The 20,609-nt window shown below is 37.7% G+C and overlaps 1 protein-coding gene across 2 annotated transcripts in view; it reads left to right on the top strand.

Annotated features, from left to right (window-relative positions):
• Positions 1-20,609, top strand: part of LOC131425877 (probable serine/threonine-protein kinase yakA) — a 218,795-nt gene that overhangs the window by 171,837 nt on the left and 26,349 nt on the right. For both annotated transcript variants that reach the window (XM_058588131.1, XM_058588132.1), the window contains 2 exons: positions 848-1,254; positions 1,330-1,469. In XM_058588131.1, the coding sequence (XP_058444114.1) occupies positions 848-1,254; positions 1,330-1,469 (547 nt within the window). The remainder of the gene's footprint in view (positions 1-847; positions 1,255-1,329; positions 1,470-20,609) is intronic.

Genomic DNA, 20,609 nt, shown 5'->3' with positions numbered 1-20,609 from the left:
TTCCGATCGAATCAGAAGTATTTTTTTAGAATTTAGATCTTTACTGATCTCAAAACAAACAAACAAATAAAACCGATTTATTTTTCAACTAACAGAATTTTGTTTCAAAAACAACACCAGTTATTTCAACTAAAATATTTGTTGAAATTGAAAGGTATGTGTCCTCACTAATTGACAGCATTTTATTTTCAAACAGTTGAATTAGTTGTTTCAACCATCGTTTCTGCTAATCGAAAAACAAAAATGACAGTTTAGTTAAAACAACAATCGATTAGTTGTACCAAATTTTAACCAATCGAATTCAGAAAATCAACTAATATTCTGGTTGAAATGGGATCGCGGGTGGTTCCGTTTAACTGATTTCACTGTGGCTGTGAAGGCTTTCATGGCAAAACCATAATTCCCTCACCTAACCGATACTACCTGTATATTGTGCTCTTGATATGAAAAAAGTTTAATAATAAAATATTTCCCCTAACAATATTCCGTTGGGATTAACACGTTACTTATTGAAGTTTCCCTGTGATTCCCTGGTTGTGACATTTTCGTTTACTGTAGTAGGCCTATACGGAAAGAAGGAGAAGGAAATCCTGTACACAAGCAAGAGCGGAAATATGTGGTGTTACACCACGGCAGTAATATAATAGTGAAAAAGAAAACCGCCACAGATTGATTGATGGTGGCAATCCACGTGCAATTCATTCTCTCCACTCAAAAGTGTTACAAGACATGGCAGAGCATAAATCAATGTCTTGAAGAAAAAATTGTTTCTATTTTTCCACTTTCTAAGCACATACAAAACCATTTCTCAAAACAACATTTTACTCTCTTTCCTTTCTTCGCACAGAGAACAGCGACGAAGTCGAAGAAGATGCCATAAGTTCGAGCGGCAGCACTAAAAACCTCACGTCAAAGTTGACAAAAACAACCACCTCCTACTGCTTCATGCGCCATCATCAACAGCAGCAGCAACAACAACAGGAACAACAGCAGCAACAATTGCAACAACCCACGACAAAGCCTCCGCACCACGCTAGAAACAACTCCCTTCGGGTGCATCGTTCGAATGCATCATCCTCCATCTCACCGTCGGCCTCTATCCTGTCGGCATTCAGTCAAGGTGTCAACAAATCCACCATCGGTGGGTCCTGTGTTTCCTTCTCGTCCACTCCGGGAGCCACCGGATTCGGTACAGCGAATTGTCTAACCGGGAATTGTCTACCGTTGGCCAGCTGCAGTTGCTGTCCCAGCAAGGTAATAACCGCACAGCGGCATTCAATTCAATTCACCTACTCTCATGTTTTCGTCCCCGTTGTTCTTCCCGACCAGGAATTTATGCAACATCAAAAATCACCCGTGTTTAGCCGACAGCGTTCGTCATCGATTAGTGTTGCTCGGCCCACACCCGATCTGTACCGGTTTCTGAAGGCGGAAGTTCCAGTGCAGCAACCGCTGTCACCGGGTTCCAGGTGAGTCTGACTTCCTGTGCACACTGAGTTGACGTTATTATTTGTACTGTGGGTTTAACGTTATCCCGGAAGGCATCTACTCAGATGATTACGGTGCGCTTTTCTGTCAGGGATTATAACTCCCATCCCAATCCGATTTATAACGAAATTTCTAATTAGGATGACAAGAATGTTTGAAACAAATTCCGTGTGTCCGTTCACTGCTTTAGGAATTTTAAAAAGTTACTCTATTACGCTTGTGGCAAATTTGTGCTTGCTCTATCATGTAGATCCCTTCCCTGTCAGCGTTTTGTAGTCCATATTTCACATATGTGTCGTTAACCAACCAACTCCTGTTCGCTCAAAACTCTATCGTACGGGTTACGAGCTTGCGTTTCGAGCGAATTTGGTAACGCTTTCAGACTGGCAGTTTTCCAAACGTTTATTTTATTCACCATTTTTTCACTGATTCAATTAAGTCCAAAATCTCTGGTTCAAATCTGAACAGCCTGGTAGATACTTTAATTTATAATACATGCCAAACTGTTTATTTGGATTTTGGGCACCAGAGCAGAAGCCTCTAATTTTACCGAATATACCTTGAAGGAATCATGCTTGGAAAATGTTGCAATATCTACCCAGTAAGTACGATTACTCTCTTCCAATTTTGCTACAATAGACACCAGCATCAGTTCGTCCCGCCATCAGTACAACATATCACATACAGCCACTTCTCTCTAGAGGAAATATTCAGGTGGAAAACCACATGTGAGTTGAACAAGATTCAATTCATTTCGACCAACTGTCCTGTTTATAACAAACCATTCTTCGGGTAGGTTCAGTTTTTGCGTAACTGAGTAGCATCTACTCTTTTTTTAAGAATTAACCTACCCAAAATTAAGTAGTTCGGTAAAGAAATGTTAGCAGATGTTTGTCGATTGATTTTGGGCTAGTGGCTTGACACTAGAAACTTTCTTGAACTATTTTATTTTATTTTTCATCACAGCTATCTTCCGTCTCGGCCTGTTTAGAGCAAATTCAGTGGCTAGAAGTTCTATATGGAAGGTCTATAATAGAGCAGAAACTGGAACAAACGTATACCCAGCAAGCCGTTCTTGTTTTATTTATTCGACCAGTTCGTCTGTCAAATTTAAAACTGGTCTACGATGCCGTTCTATGTTTTGTATATTTGAAACACGAGTAAAACACTGCTGGGACGGCCAGTTTTTCTAGTTATAAAATTCAGATTTAAATTTTGTAACTGACATAAATTATGCATCTAGAACTAGAACACTACTGAAAATGCCCTTAAGTTTAGTTTTAATCACACGCAAGGAAATAGAACATATTAAATTCTAATGTATTGAGTTTTTAAGTCAACTTCAAACAATTGTTGAATCAAATAAAACTCTTTTTGAATCAAATTTCGTGTGGCAATGTCTATGAGGTCCAATTGTGCGTCAATGTTATGTAGACTGTCATGCGATATACTAATGACTCCAAAATATGCGAAATTTTATTACAACGAAAAAAAATTCTCGATGAATATTAGAAAAGGTCCCAAGTGCAAGTGACAGTTTCTCTTGGTTTACTCTCTCTTTCAATTATTACGGTAAATTCCAGTATTCTACAGTGCATATCTACAGTGCATATCGAAATTCTACAGTGCATATCGAAAGTTGATGGTTTTTGCTATAATCCTATGTGAAGTGTTAGATGGGAAGATTGCTGATTGGACCGTAATACTCGAAAGAGAAAGTAAACAAAGAGAAACTGTCATTTGCATTTAGGACCTTTTATCGTGTTTGTCTTCAATTAGTCTCAAACGCATTGAGTCCTAAACATTATAAGTAATAGATATTCTTTTGTTATGACCTTCGATAGTTGAGGAAAATATATCATCAATTTCTGTAAAACCACGTGGTTCCTAATCAAGACAACAAAATATGTTTGATGTAACATGGTTCTACCAGTTGCTGAATGGGAAATCTCGGTTAATTTTTCAAAAGGGCGTGTAGGCAAGTGACAGTTTCTCTTTGTTTACTTTCTCTTCTATTAATTACCTAGCGGTTTCCACGTTTATCACTCAACTCTATGCATGAAATGATACCCGAAACTTTCGACTTTCAAACAGAATAGTGATATCAAAGAAAATCTTTTTTATCACATCACAATAATCGAAAGAGAGAGTGATTAAAGAGAAACTGTCACTTGCTTATACGCCCTAATGAAAAATGAACCGAGAAATGTCAGTTCAACTGACGTCGGTAGGAATTTTCGCTGCACGGAAAATAAAAACTACCTATTATTTGACTTCTTTTTACTTAATTTTGAGTACTTCCTTTCATTCGCTCCTTCAATTGTTGTCAAAATACAAAGAGCAAAACCACCCAACAGTGAGAGTTTCGTTCAATAAGCTAAAATTAAGTAAACCGTATTAACTTGAAATTGAGTCAATATGACTCAACTATAGAGTAAATATAACTCATCTTTGAGTATTTTTTTGCACGTGTCTTACGAAAACTACCTAGAGCCACTTTACCTAAAATTAGGTTATTGAACGAAACCCCCAAATTGGGTGGAATGTACTTAAAATTAGGTTGATTTGCGGTTCCGTGTGCACTGTCCAGCGAATTTCAGGTTACACACTCGTTCAATGTTACTCTAAAGTGAGTACAATTTCACTCACTTTCGTTAAAAGTGGAACTACTCTATAGTGAGTAAAGCTTGTTTACTCACTTTTGAGTAAATATTGTAGTAGTCAAATTCTGAGTAAGATTTACTCAGTGCTACAAATAGAAAAATTAGCTCGAGTGAATAAATATTACTCAACATCATTCGAGTTCTCTAAAGAATTATTTACTTTGAACAAAACTGCGTGTAAATTAAAAACAATGCAACTTTTTAAATATTTTCTTATTTGTATTTTGTAGTTTTTCCATAGAAAGTTGAAAAATATCTGTAAACTCCCTCACGTATCCTGGAACGAAGGTTGCATAAATGTGGCAGCGGAAACCTTCAATCATGGAAACAGCTGCGCAAATTTTTCTTGATAGGAGGTATAACAATATTACCTTTTAATTTTCGATAGACTTCTTCATCTACCACGGCTCCAACCTGCTCCATTTTCCTTCAAATTTCCTTTCAATAGATATACAAAAATCATTGAACGTAAATTTTCACACAACGTTTTCAAAGCTCTGTGAGTAAAACTTGTTGTCAATTTAGAAACTGAGTAGAAGTTACTCAGTCTTCAAAATCAATATTATCACTTTTTGACATTTGAACTAAATAAGCAAAAGTGAGTTCAAATAACTTACTTGAGAGTAACATTGAATGAGCGTGTAGTGCTGCAGTGAAAATACAATCGCACTTGTTTTGTTTTTGGGTGAGATGTTGTCACACTATTTATATTTCGTTTTTTCATGATGCGTTTGAGGTAAACAAAGCAGAAACGATCATTTAAACATATTTCTCCACGCATAAGTTTAACAATATTAAATGAAATTTCTACTTCAATTGGCCATCTCAATCGTACACACAAAGAAAAATCTTGTAAAAGTAACCAAATTTTGGTTTCACGCAAAGATTTATTTTATTAAAATAGTGACAAAATAAAATTTGATTCAATATAGCAAATATTGTTGCTTGAAACTACAAAACCAGACATTTGATTTATCTTAGTGGATTAGTTTATTTCAACAAATAATTTGATTAAAAAAAAAACAAATATTCTATTTGTGCGTTCCTGGCAATTACATGACATACAATTTCAAAGTAAATTTAATTTTCAAAATCAGTTTAGAATGAACTAACTTTAGATAAAGGTTATATTTATAGTGCTTTGAATTTATAAACTTCGCAGTTGAAATAAGCGATAATTTTAGTAATTCAACATACGCTTTTGTTGCTAAAAATCGTACATTTGTGTTTGTCATTAGGAAAAACGTGATTAATCCACCTAGCAGTGAGATGATACCTTTTTTTATCAATACGCATGTGTTTTTGCATGGAGATTAGTTCTCATGACATTATTTTAATTATCGTCGTTTTAAACGGCAAATTGAGATTTTAATCACTCATTACCCTGTAATGCCGAAACTGCAAAACATATCGAATTTCAATCTTAGCGTGTGACAATCGATTGAACATTCCATGAGATGTCGAAGTAAGTTCCACTTTAGAGTTTTTCGTCATTATTTATGGTACTTCCAGAGCCGGTATTCAGGAATTAGCATAGCCCAAAATGATTCAAATGGCCATAAATTATTACGCCAAACAATTTACATGAAATTTATAAACTCATCATCTGTAATTCCAGAATCGGATAAAATTCATTAATTTTGTATGGGACCTTAAGTCCTGTAATATTTGTTTTTGAAGTTCGATTTGGTCTTTTTTGAGAAAATGATTGAGCTTTGAGAATCGATTCGATACTGGAACCGGAATCTAAAATCGGTGTAGCCGAAATCAGTTAAATTCACCTGAGGAGTATGTAGACATCTTTGAGAAATTGTAGTGCGAATTAAAATTTGAGGGTTCATTCCGAATCCAAAAACGAATACCGCATAAACTAAAATAAATTTATTTGGTAATCGACTATCCAAATCTGCAAACCCGATAAACCTGATTAATTTATGTGAAATGGACATTTTTATACTAATCACCCTGCATTTTCTAAACCAGAAGTCGGATCTGACTAAAAATTAAGAGGTTTTATAGGATTTTAAGACCTCTCATTTGAATCATAGATGATTCTTAGATTTCATTTGAATCTTAGATCGGTTCAGCCATCTACGAGAAAAATTAATTGCATTATTTTAATTTCGTTTCACATATCATCCTGTGGTTCCGCAATCAGAAGTCGGATCCAAACGTAATTCAGGAACCTTGTTTGGCAGTATACGACTTTTCATATGAATCTGAGTTTGTAGAAAACGGTTTAACCATCTCAGAAAAAATTGAGTGAAATTATTTGTCACACACGCATTTGCTGATCTCGACGAACTGAGTCGTATGGTATATGGAAGTCATGTTCTTCCAGCATTTATTGCTGTAAATAGTTTAAATCAATATAATTATGGAATTACTTCCAACTCGATAATGCTGGTATCATCTGGTTTACATATGCCATATTCGAAAGATTATGTTGCCAAAAATGAACCGTGCTAAAATTGGTCCGAGGCAAATTGTCATAAAAAACTTCAGACTGCTGAACACAGTCTTTTTGGTACTTAGAAACAATTATATGTAACAGTATAAAAAATCGTGTTTCATGTTGCTCCCAAGCATTGCTTTTTCACACAGCGCTCAAAATTCCTTCTACTGGAATAAGGTTTACACAAAAATATCGATATCTCCGTTAAAAATGGACGGATTTTAACAATCTATGGCTTGTTGGATAGGTATTACCGAGCGAAATCTAAGTCTGGAAACATATTCTGTTTTCAAGGTCAAATGTGACAGATACTGTCAAAAAACTGAAAATTTTGACATAAAACTTCGTATAACTCAAAAAGTAAACATCCGATCTCAAATCCATTCAATAGCGTTCTGGGTGACGGGGAGACCTTTCATTTGCGACTAGTTTGATCAAAATCGGTCCAGCCATCTCTGAGATCTCGACCTCTTAGTTGACAACACACATACAGACACACACACACACACACACACACACACACACACACACACACACACACACACACACACACACACACACACACACACACACACACACACACACACACACACACACACACAGACATTTGCTCAGTTCGTCGAGCTGAATCGATTGGTATATGACATTCGGCCCTCCGGGCCTCGGAAAATTTTTCGAAAGTTTGAGCGAATTCTATACCTATTTTTTATATATATAAAAAAAGGTAAAAAAATCATTCAAACTTATTTGCAAGGTCATTTTTTAAACTAATTTTATGTAGATTTTAGGCGATTTTTTACGAGGTATAGGATTTGATTTTCAAAAAATAACAACAAATTTGAGAAAATTGATGATGATTGAATGTATGAAGATGATTTCATGCAAATGTTGACCGCTGCTCCGCTTTAGACGATTCATGATTAAGTTGTAGGCCGTACTGAACAAGTTTGACAATGATACAAGACACGATTCAAATCGTGAATTCGATTCAAATTCTGTCAAAAACAGTGTTGCCAAAAAGATACCAGCAAAAAATCACCCTTTAAAACTCGACAAGTAAATTTTGAACGATTATTGCAGGACAATTATTATTACGTTACTTTTTTGTAATTTTCGTCTTATACCCATCAGTGCAATGACAGATTATATTGGGCTGCCAGTGCAACTTAGTACGATCCGGGTTGTCAATTCCCTTCATTTCCATCATCAACCTGGATTCAGCAGTACAATTTTCAAACCACGAAATTCCATCTCAAAATATGCATTCATAACAAAGTATCATCCCTAACTAAAGCTACTTCATTTTGGTACCCACAAATAGAACGTGCTCGGATCGCATAAGTCAAGAGGCTTTCGGGACACAGGTTGTCAGAAACCGGTTGATACTTTCATCAACTGCTAGCTACTTACATATGTGAAAAGGGAAACTAGCTAGGAAAAGGGCTTAGTCTGTCGATTGGGACACAGCCGGCGGAAAGCGCAAATGATAACATCAGGGTTGTAAGCTGAACAAATTGCAAAACAGAGCAAAACCATCATTCCTGGTATTCACCCGCTCTCTTGCCACCTGTGCTGAAATGACTTTAAAGATTATTTTGCCGTTTCCATCGGAGCAGCAGAGCTCAGCTCTCTTTTGCGGTACAATTGGTACAAGCTTCAAAGGAGTGCTAAATCTTCACTTTCATGTCTGGCACCGGCAATATGGATCAAAAGAAACTGTTTATGCAAATCGAATGCACTGTTGAAAGTATGCACTCTGGTGTTTCAAACGTGAACGAAGAGAAATGCATGGAATTTTAAATTTTGTCATAATATTACTTTGTTTATTGGAGTTTTTCAAACATTTCGATATGCCAAGCTTGAATTCAATCTATTGGCAACTTATTTCCGGGGTCGTGCGATGAAATTCCTTAGCACAGGTGTGACCGGATACTGAAAGATGCATGAGATTGTTTTGGATCTATTATTATTATTAATATCATTTATTTTACCCTGGCTTTAACCTTTTGGTCGTTCACCGGGGGGACTGTTTTGGATCTACATGGAAGCTGTTTGTTTTTTGGCTGGTTCTGAGAATGTTACTATGTAGTCCTAAGAAATTATAGGAGATTCAATAGTAGGCAGCTTAGTTCACAGCATCTGTAAACATTTCATTCCCCACCAGAGGCATAGCTTAAAATGTTGCTTCATGATAAACCACTTTTGCTCGTTTCATACGCCATGCATAATAAACATTAGGCTTGCTTTAATTTACTCTAATTGTGTGTAGATTTTTTGAACCGTTGTTTTTCGACCACCATGCTCCAGTCTTGTTGCATAATCGTTACATTCTGAGGATGTTTGGGGCTGTCCTTTTCTCTGACATTCGTGCAACATTCCAAGCCCACTGTAATCTGTTCTTCGATGTTAACATTTACTGGACACCAGTCTTACTATTGTGCTTGTACAGATCCTTATGTTCATACAAATTGCATCGGCAATACGCAGATTGTGCATTAAATTTCTCATACTTTTAGCAAATTACGGAGGTTACTCTATGAAATCCTAAACAGGCAATATTCCTTATTTTGTTATACAGAAACAAAATAGGCAGAGAAGTTTTAGTAGTTAAGTGTTAGGGTGGAAGACAAGCGTCTATAAAAAAAACTGTTTCAATAACTAGCAGACCCGTCGAACTTCGTCTCGCCCAAAATTTGTTTTGCATTTATGGTCTTGTACAACTGAATTGTCGAGCAACTAATGTCGTTAACTCCATTTTGCTTGAATGTGCCTGGCAAATCTTCTTCCAGACGCCTGACAGTGTCTGCCAGATTATGCTGGATTGCTGGCAGAATTCCAGCAAGAGTCTGGCAACAATGCAGCAATCGTTATATTTTTTCCATTAGAAGTTTAAATGCAGGGCAAAACTTCTTCTCTCAATATACCAGTATTTTCATTTCATTTACCTGGTCTCAAGACTCGTTTTTATTTTTGGATGTGCATGCAGGATTGACGAATATGAAAATGATGTCGGATAGAGAATAAAAGAACGAAGAGTGATCTTGCAAGACACAATTTCGCTTGCAAAAATTTGCTAGGCTTCTGCCGGCTGCCAGAATTTCTCACGAGTGGGATAATTCTCGCGTCATGACTAAAGACTGTCCCAGAAAGTATGGACGCACTATGATTTCGCTGTAAATAATTCACAAGTGTTAGATATTTAAATTTTATTTGATATACTGATAATATTAGACTACAACAACAGAATATTATTCTCAACATTTGCTACTTAGCCATTGTAGACTAGCTGGCGCACCTTCTTGCGAACGTTCCTCATTAAACTCCGTACAGGCTTCTTGGCGACAAGTTTTGACACTTTTTTCCAATCTTTTTCGAACGGTTGAATGGTTTCGGCTACCGATACATGTTTCCTAAGATGTGCCTTCGTTAATGCCCAAATGCCCCTCAATTGGTCGAACTTGTGGGCAATTTGGTGGATTCATGTCTTTTAGGACGAAAGTGACATTTTTGGTAGTATACTATTCTACCGTTGATTTCGAGTAGTGGGAAGAAGCAAGATCTGGCCAGAAGACAACAGGATCCTTGTGGCTTCGAATCATGGGTAGAAGTCGTTTTTGTAAACATTCCTTGATGTATATTTCGCTGTTCATTGAAGCAGTGGTCATGAAGGGTTTCGAAATCTTACCGCAGCTACAAATTGCTTTCCAGACCATAGCTTTCTTACCAAATTTTTCGACTTCAATCGATGTCTCGGACTGGTTTAACACTTACCCTTCTCGCACCATATAATATTGTGGTCCCGGCAAGAATTTGTAATCGAGTTTCACGTAGGTTTCGTCGTCCATGATTATGCAGTTCAAATTTCCAGCAAAAATCGTATTGTACAGCTTTCGAACCCTCGGCCTGATCGATGCTTCTTGTTTCGGACTACGTTTTGGTTGTTTCTGCTTCTTATAGGTTCGAAGATTCAAACGTTCTCTAGCACAAAGAACATTTGACTTCGAAGTGCCCACTTTTTTGGCCACATCCCGAACTGAAACCTCCTTCTTTTGCTCGAACGCCTTCAGTATACGTTTATCCAACTGAGGGTTAGCAGAACCTTTTTTTCGACCCGTTTTCGGTTTATCCTCAAAGGTGTTATCCTCACCGAACTTCCTGATTGCATTTCGCACGGTTTTTTCACTTACTCCTTCCATTTTTGCTATCTTTCTCAGTGACAGTCCGCGTTTTATGCACCATTTGAAGTCCACGCATTTCGAAACAAACTAATGAAAATGAATAAATAACTGCACAAGTGGTTAACAACAGGCGCAGCCATAAAAATTGACAGATTCTGAACCATTGCGAAATGGTAGCGGTTTTTGGTTGCGTCCATACTTTCTGGGACAGTGAATTTTGTCGAGCATCGGTTCGATTTTCGGATCGATTGAGTACAATATTGGTCCGATCGTAGCGCTGCAATCGGGCCGTCCTCGGGTAACCATTTGCATCAACCGCATCAACCGCTTACAGCTTATGATTGCTATTCGAACAAAACTGACGTTTACATTCTGTACCGCTAGCTCAAAAGTGTAAATATACTCCAAAAAAATTTGACTTTTACAAGTGACTTAATTCTTAATACGATGTAATTCTTAAAGACTTAATTTGTCAAATGACGGAAAATTTTATTTGGAATGACTCAATGTTAGATGAGCTTGAATTTTACTGGTTTCGACTGTAACTTGCGTTCTGCTAGCAGGTGCGACTGTTTGAATTTAAATGCACCTTTTACCAGCCAAGCAGATGCAAGTTCTGTGGTTCAGTCGATTAACAGACGTACTTGCGATCCAATGATTCTTGGTTCAAGTCGTGGTGGTTGCTATCAGTATTCTTTTTTTTTATTTATTTCAATGAATTTCATGTCATGGAGTTTTAGACACAATATTAAATGTTCTTCCACGTAAATTTGCGTGAGCTGCGACGCTCCATTTATGTGCATCTAATTAGATGTAAAATCACAGGATTTTTTTTAAGTGTGTAGATACCAGTACAAAGCATTTTCGGGTTAACGTCACCCTCCGCTGACGTACTAAAGTTTTGTTTTTGTTTTGATTACATAGATTTTACATACAAATAGTGCAGAATCGCCCGATGACGACCCGATCGCAGCGGTATGATCGGATCGATATTGCACAGCTCGACAAAATTAACTGGGATTTGTCCGATGTTGGAACCCTCTAAGAATAAAATGTCCAACGGAAGTCCTCTATTGGTCCAATACGATGAACCGTTGGTCAGATGAGCGTCCAATAAATCGGTCAATGGGAAGCCGATGCGGGACTTTCGTTAGCCGATGTTGAAACAGACCATTGAACCGAGCGCTAATTTTTTCTTTCAACAAATCTGGCAGGCTAAGGTCCCTTATTGAACTATTTTCGATATGAGATGTTGGAGTCAAGTTGGACTAGTTTGACTGGAGAATTTTGAAAGTTTCTAACAACCTATTTTTAAAATTGACAGAACATTTCGTTGCGCCCTAAACACGTATCTCTAGTTTTGAATAGTTTTAAATTTCTGTGTGTGGTGAGAAAAATAGATTGTAAAAATGACATGCGAATGCAGTTATGTAATGAAAACCGCGAAAATGTTATCACATACTCAGCAAAAGATCCAAAAACAAAATCTCAAATCATTGTGTTGTTCTCTGTTGGATGGGTTTCCACAGAGATAGGACTATAATTGAAATTTGTGGTGATCAAGTAAAGCGAAGCATGTTTGGTCCTTCCAATCGATGAGGCTGTCTCTTCATGTGTTCTCATACATTTTTGTCTCAAGTTTTACAGTTCGTCATGTTTCTGAATATTTACTAATTGATTCGTCTCGAAACATGATCACTATTTCACATAATTACACCACTATTCAATGTTCGATGACTTCATAATTACTAATGTTCACTTTTCGCTTGTTTAATCATCGATAGAAAGCTTCCAAAATTATTTGCCAAGCAATAAAAATCTTCAAAAATATGAGGTGAAAATTTGCAATCAATTCACTTGTCTAGTCAACTCGTCTGGAAATTGATTCAGAATTCAGTATGGTTTTCGAATGGATTCTGAATCAGATGCAACAACCAATTCCGACTCAGTAAATTGAGATTTGTTTTAGCTGTTTTGTTGAATATTGGTTTATTTCCAATCAGTGAATCAATTCTCAATGTGAAGTAAAGCTAATTAAGTAGAAAAAAAAATTAAAGTGATTTTAGTGGCTTAATAAATTTTTTGAGGTAACGTCCTTACAAACGAGATGAAATAGGGAGTCGTTAGATATCAAAATTGATTCTACTTATTATGTGGAAATGACTTGTTATACTTTTCTTTTCTGAATAAGCAATGTTTGTGTTATAAATGAATCAAAATATTCAACACAATCACGCGCGACATCCAATAATTTATCTGGTTTATCTAAACAACAAACAATTATTCAAATGCGTGATACCATCAAATTATGAAATCTAATCAACTAACATACTAAATCAGCAACGAACAATTTATGCATTTGAATCAAAAATTTTCTCACGTCCGTACTTCCGGGCCCATTACACCTCCGGCATTTTTCTGTGACGTTTTTCCCTACTTTTGCAACACCGCAAACTCCCCGCGGAGACCTTTTTTTAACTGGTGCGGCGTCAACCGTAGTCTGACGTATTCAACCCAGAGAAGCAAGAATCACTCCTGTAATAGATCGATCGTGCACGGAATCCCTTCCGCACGAAGAAAATGTAATGAGGGAAAACATGCGGAACCTCACACTCCCCATGTACTGCACATATTCATTCGGAAAGCCCGATGACGGTAATACCTATTTTGACGCCCGTCGTGGAACGCACCGCGAAGAAAACAATACCACAATTTATACTGCCACCGGACTGGATTGGGGAATAGGGGATACTCCGGATGAGGGAAGCTTACTGGATTGGAAAAGCTGACGGATGTGCGACGTCGGTGTATTCTTAGGTGCTCCACATCATCGCTTTCACTAGCTGGAGAACAATAAACATGCGATGGTATTTTTAGATGCGATGTGATTCCGATGTTCTGTTGTTTGTTGTTTGGAATTGGCTCACGTTTTGGCTGTTTTGTTCGAAATAAAAAAAACACACACACACGCACACTCACTGCTCCGGAAGGGGCGAAATACGATTCCGGGTTAGCAAATTTGAGTTGGCAAATTGTTTATCGCCAAGTCAGGTGCTGATTTCGATGTTCGAAGCAGTTGTGGTTGTGTTTTGTTGGTGTTGCTGGATCTGTTCCCTCATTGGAACGAAAGGAAAAAAACCCTTCTTAATCCACCTAGTGGTGTGATAATGCCTTTCTCTTCTTTCATAACAGTCTCATGAAAATATGTTTCATACATTTATTAAATAATTTTAGACGCCAATTGATTCAGATTGACTCGAGTAGTTCACAAAAGCATGCTTCAGTGTTTATGTCACACAGTCAGCATCATTTTTCCAAACTAGTGCTTGACATTTGCGTTGCCTATTTGTATGAGAACAATGATGCTAATCTAAAAAAAGCCTTCTTAGTCCACTTAGTGAAATTTTCATATATCTTGAAAAATCACCATAGGGGGGAGTACATGAAATTTTCAAAATCGAAAAAAAAATTTTGATGCCAAAAGGCTTAGAATTGCATGAAACGTCGAGATTTAGTGTCATCTCGAAAAAAAATTTTTTGGAAAAAATCGACTTTTTGGGACTTAGAAAAAATATGAAAATTTTTCTAAGTCCCAGAAAGTTGATTTTTTCAAAAAAATTTTTTTTTGAGATGACACTAAATTTCGATGTTTTATGCAGTTTTAAGAGTTTTGGCATCAAAAAAAATTTTCGATTTTGGAAATTTCATGTACTCCCCCCTATGGTGCTTTTTCAAGATCGATAATTGTCAAACCTTTACCACCGGGCAGCACCCCTTAAGCATGTCCGATTTAGGTCAAATTTTGCATGAAGGCTTTTTTCGAGGTGCTTAAACTTTTGAGCACTAGAACTTTACGAAAATAGAGTTGATCCCAAAATTTTGGCACCCTTATATATACAAGAGCGGTAAAAATCAACGTGTTTTGTCGGTTACGTCACTTATACCATCATATATCTGGAACCAAAAGTCACAACCATTTGATCTTCGAACTTGATCAACGGCCCGACAGTAGCTTTCAAACGAGCCCAAGTTTGTTAAAATCGGATCAGCCATCTCTGAGAAAATTGAGCGCGTTCAAATACAACGCTTTTTGTCGATTACGTCACTTATACAATCATATCTCCGGAACCAAAAGTCACAGCCATTTGATCTTCGAACTTGATCAATGGCCCGCCAGTAGCTTTCAAACGAGTCCAAGTTTGTTCAAATCGGTTCAGCCATCTCTGAGAAAATTGAGCGCGTTCAAATACAACGCTTTTTGTCGGTTACGTCACTTATACAATCATATCTCCGGAACCAAAAGTCACAGCCATTTTATCTTCGAACTTGATCAATGCCCCGATAGTAGCTTTCAAACGAGCCTAAGTTTGTTAAAATCGGTTGAGCCATCTCTGAGAAAATTGAGCGCGTTCAAATATCTTCGAAAAGTGCACACACATACACACACACACACATACACACACACACACACATACACACACACACACACACACAGACATTTTCCGATCTCGTCGAGCTGAGTCGAATGGTATATAACACTATGGGTCTCCGAGGCTCCGTTCGAAAGTCGGTTTTTCCAGCAATTCTAATACCTTTCTATAGAGAAAGGCAAAAAGCCTTCTTAGTCCACTTAGTGAAATTTTCATATATCTTGAAAAATCACCATAGGGGGGAGTACATGAAATTTTCAAAATCGAAAAAAAAATTTTGATGCCAAAAGGCTTAGAATTGCATGAAACGTCGAGATTTAGTGTCATCTCGAAAAAAAATTTTTTGGAAAAAATCGACTTTTTGGGACTTAGAAAAAATATGAAAATTTTTCTAAGTCCCAGAAAGTTGATTTTTTCAAAAAAATTTTTTTTTGAGATGACACTAAATTTCGATGTTTTATGCAGTTTTAAGAGTTTTGGCATCAAAAAAAATTTTCGATTTTGGAAATTTCATGTACTCCCCCCTATGGTGCTTTTTCAAGATCGATAATTGTCAAACCTTTACCACCGGGCAGCACCCCTTAAGCATGTCCGATTTAGGTCAAATTTTGCATGAAGGCTTTTTTCGAGGTGCTTAAACTTTTGAGCACTAGAACTTTACGAAAATAGAGTTGATCCCAAAATTTTGGCACCCTTATATATACAAGAGCGGTAAAAATCAACGTGTTTTGTCGGTTACGTCACTTATACCATCATATATCTGGAACCAAAAGTCACAACCATTTGATCTTCGAACTTGATCAACGGCCCGACAGTAGCTTTCAAACGAGCCCAAGTTTGTTAAAATCGGATCAGCCATCTCTGAGAAAATTGAGCGCGTTCAAATACAACGCTTTTTGTCGATTACGTCACTTATACAATCATATCTCCGGAACCAAAAGTCACAGCCATTTGATCTTCGAACTTGATCAATGGCCCGCCAGTAGCTTTCAAACGAGTCCAAGTTTGTTCAAATCGGTTCAGCCATCTCTGAGAAAATTGAGCGCGTTCAAATACAACGCTTTTTGTCGGTTACGTCACTTATACAATCATATCTCCGGAACCAAAAGTCACAGCCATTTTATCTTCGAACTTGATCAATGCCCCGATAGTAGCTTTCAAACGAGCCTAAGTTTGTTAAAATCGGTTGAGCCATCTCTGAGAAAATTGAGCGCGTTCAAATATCTTCGAAAAGTGCACACACATACACACACACACACATACACACACACACACACACATACACACACACACACACACACAGACATTTTCCGATCTCGTCGAGCTGAGTCGAATGGTATATAACACTATGGGTCTCCGAGGCTCCGTTCGAAAGTCGGTTTTTCCAGCAATTCTAATACCTTTCTATAGAGAAAGGCAAAAAGCTACACAAGTACCGACACAAGCGGAAGTGGAATCTGCAGCAGCATTTCGTTGCAATCCACTGTCTGATGATGGATCCGGTGATGAAACTCGAGAATTATGCCACTTTTCGATAATTGTTCTTGAACTCCGAGCGTCGACTGCCGACACCGTTCGTGGCCTACTCTGTCGTCGTCGCCGCATTTCGGCGTGCGAAAAACAACAACCGGCCGAAAACAAATCACCAAACAGTTTACAAATCACTTTCTGATGATGGCGCTTGTTTTGCCTGTTCGCGCCACCACCTGGAGCAACCTGGGGCCTCCACCGTCCTTGCGAATTAGGTGAGTAAGTGGAGACGAAAAGCGAAAAGCGTACTTTGTTCGTATTAAAGGGGCGGCGGAGGGAAAAGCCGATGTCGATGTTTTGGCATCACTTGTGAACCTGTAATGACGGGCTGGATGGCCTAATTTTAGACCAGCAGTGCCAAAACATTGATCGCTCACTCCGCAGCTCCGTAGTCTCCGGAAGGCCACGGTACCGCGTGAAGTGGTCGGTGGAAAAGATAACGGTTGATAACGGGAAGAAGACGGAGAAAGTGCAGTTAGCAGAACAGTTGAGCAATGTTAGCCGTGGACGGCAGAAGGATGAAAAGTTTTGTCGAAAGTCAGAACGCAAAAGTTGCCGAGTTGACGATTAAAGTTGGATCACGGAAAAGTGTGTTGTACAAGTTTAGCGTTACCGAGAACAAATGTTTTGGTATTCTGGCACATCGAGGGACTTTTCACTGAAGGAAGAACTTTTAAATTGCAAAAAAAACAGTGTGAATGGAAGTGAAAACAATTTGTTTTGCTGAAGCGATACTAATTCCCACCTGAACGAAATCGTGTTATGGGTTAGTATAAGTTGACAAAACAATTAAACTTGTGAAAATGATTGCTTCAATTGTTTGGTGATACTTTGTGGTGTTTCATTGTTTTGAACTGAAGGTAGAAAGTGGTTGCTCATGATTCCAGTGACATTAGGGTGAGCTTCGGAGCTGTCCCTGATAAAGATCCCATTCCTATCATGAATGTGTGAAACATGCATTTGAAAGCTCGATAAAAGTTTTGTTACAGTGCATAAACCGAATAAAAAAAAATGTCAGATTGTCACTCGGATTTTTCAGCTCATATATCAAGTAAGAAATTATACAATATACCTAAAAAATTCAATATCTATTCTCGTCCTATAAAAAGCTTTTGATTTTTTCCGAATCCGAACAGGCATGTGTGCCAAAAAGGATTGAAAACATACATTCCATTTTTTCAGCGATGGCTTAACCGATTTTGACAAACTTACATTAAAATGGAATGTCGTATGAGCTTATGGAATGCCATTGAGTTTTATCTGGATCCGATACGGAATTTCAGAGTGAGGAGTGTTTGTTTTATTACACCGCAGTTTATAACGAAGATGCAAAAAATGGTAATGTATCTTCTAAATTTGACTCAAAACTGAATTTGTCAGTTATATAAGTCGATGTGCAACCATAAACTTGCTTGTTTTTATTCAATTGTCAAAGTGTTTAGAAAAATTACACTGTAATATACAGGGTGGGCCATTTAAAGTGGAAGCATCAGGCAACCCATTAACTTTTGACTGAATTATCTACCCAATAACTTTTGACAGAATCGACTAATACCGCGTTGGAAGCGTCATTTTAAGACAATTTTACCATGGAACAGTACACATCAAAAGAACGCACTGAAATTGTTCAGTTTTGGCGAAAATTCATCATGTCAGATGATGCACATTTCACCTTAAATGGACACGATAATAAGCGAAATTGTCAGTTCTATGTCACTGAAAACCCTCAATTAATTGAGGAACTGCCTCTATATGACCAAAAAGATAGGTGTGGTGTTTGTGCGGATATGGTGATTGGTCCCTATATTTACCAAGACGACGATGCAGCAACGAAAACTGTTAATGGCGATCGTTATCGAGCCATGATAAATAATTTTTTGAAGCCCATTGGTTGTGAAAATGGTTTGAATGTTTTGGTTTCAACAGGACGGTGCAACATGCCATACAACTCGACTAACAATTGATTTGTTACGACCATTGTCGACAACGTCGAAAGATTGTGTACAAATCGTGCACAGAACGCGGACTGTCACTGAGAAAGATAGCAAAAATGGAAGGAGTAAGTGAAAAAGCCGTGCGAAATGCAATCAGGAAGTTCGGTAAGGGTAACACCTTTGAGGATAAACCGAAAACAGGTCGAATAAAAGGTTCTGCAACCCTCAGTTTGATAAACGTATACTGACGGCGTTCGAGCAAAAGAAGGAGGTTACAGTTCGGAATGTGGCCAAAAAAAAGGGCACTTAGAAGTCAAATGTTCTTCGTGCTAAAGATCGTTTAAATCTTCGAACCTATAAGAAGCAGAAACAACCAAAACGTAGTCCGAAACAAGAAGCATCGATCAGGCCGAGGGTTCGAAAGCTGTACAATACGATTCTTGCTGGAAATTCGGACTGCATAATCATGGACGAGGTTTCGTAGGTTTCGACCTACGTGAAACTTGATTACAAATCCTTACCGGGACCACAATATTATACGGTGCGAGAAGGGCAAGTGTTAAACCAGTCCGAGATATCGATTGAAGTCGAAAAATTTGGTAAGAAAGCTATGGTCTGGCAAGCAATTTGTAGCTGCGGTAAGATTTCGAAACCCTTCATTACCACTGCTTCAATGAACAGCGAAATATACATCAAGGAATGTTTACAAAAACGACTTCTACCCATGATTCGAAGCCACAAGGATCCTGTTGTCTTCTGGCCAGATCTTGCTTCTTGCCACTACTCGAAATCAACGGTAGAATGGTATGCTACCGAAAATGTCACTTTCGTCCCAAAAGACATGAATCCACCAAATTGCCGAAGGCACATCTTAGGAAACATGTCTCGGCAACCGAAACCATTTAACAGTTCGAAAAAAATCGGAAAAAGTGTCAAAACTTGTCGCCAAGAAGTCTGTACGGAATTTAATGAGGAACGTTCGCAAGAAGGTGCGCCAGCTAGTCTACAATGGCTAAGTAGCAAATGTTGAGAATAATATTCTGTTGTTGTAGTCTAATGTTATCAGTATATCGAATAAAATTTAAATATATAACACTTGTGATTTATTTACAGCGAAATCAAAGTGCGTCCATACTTTCTGGGACAGTCTTTATAAGCCAAGAACCATAGCTCAACTCAAAGACATCGACCGATACATTGGTCATAACGATAGAAGATGCCGACAAAAGAGCACATTTTGTACTCAAGGCCACATCTGGCCATTTACAAGGTATCATTTTCAAACAATAGCTGTAACATATCTCCTTGAACCAAACTAAATTATAATCGAAATGAAAATAAATGAAAATGTTTTTTCATATATTTTGCTCAGAAACAAATGCTCCCACATGACCCATCCTATAGAACTTCCTGGTCCAGGATCTGGATCCGTAAAGTTATCGGTCCAAACACATAACGATCTGGATGGACTCTGCATTAAAACCTTAATTCAGGACTGGCCCTAGATTCTGGATCAGGATTCTGCAACTGAATTTTAAAGCTAAATTTTGGCCCTGGATTCTCTAACTATATCTTGAATATGGTTTATAGAATATAATCCTGGAAATAAATTTCAGACCACAATTAAGGAACTGAACTCTGGTTCTGCACATTGGAACTGAATTTGGGAACTAAATTTTGAATCCGAATTATGAAAATATATTCTGGAATAACGCTTGTTCAGGATCCAGGTCTAGAACTCAGTTCCAAACTTCTTTTCCAAAATTCCATTTCTAGGTCCAAAATTAAATTCCAGAACTCATTTGCAGAGTACAGATCCAGTATTTATATCCAGATTTCAGTATCAGAATTAAGAAGTCATTAAAAAAATTCGGTTCCAGTTTACACTAAAATTTCCATTCTAAAATTCACGTCCAAAGTTTAGTTTTAGA

The sequence above is a fragment of the Malaya genurostris genome, chromosome 1, assembly GCF_030247185.1.
Source record: "Malaya genurostris strain Urasoe2022 chromosome 1, Malgen_1.1, whole genome shotgun sequence".
NCBI classification, from domain to species: Eukaryota; Metazoa; Arthropoda; class Insecta; order Diptera; family Culicidae; genus Malaya; species Malaya genurostris.
Note: the sequence above shows the minus strand (reverse complement) of the source record. Positions and strands in the feature narration are given on the sequence as shown.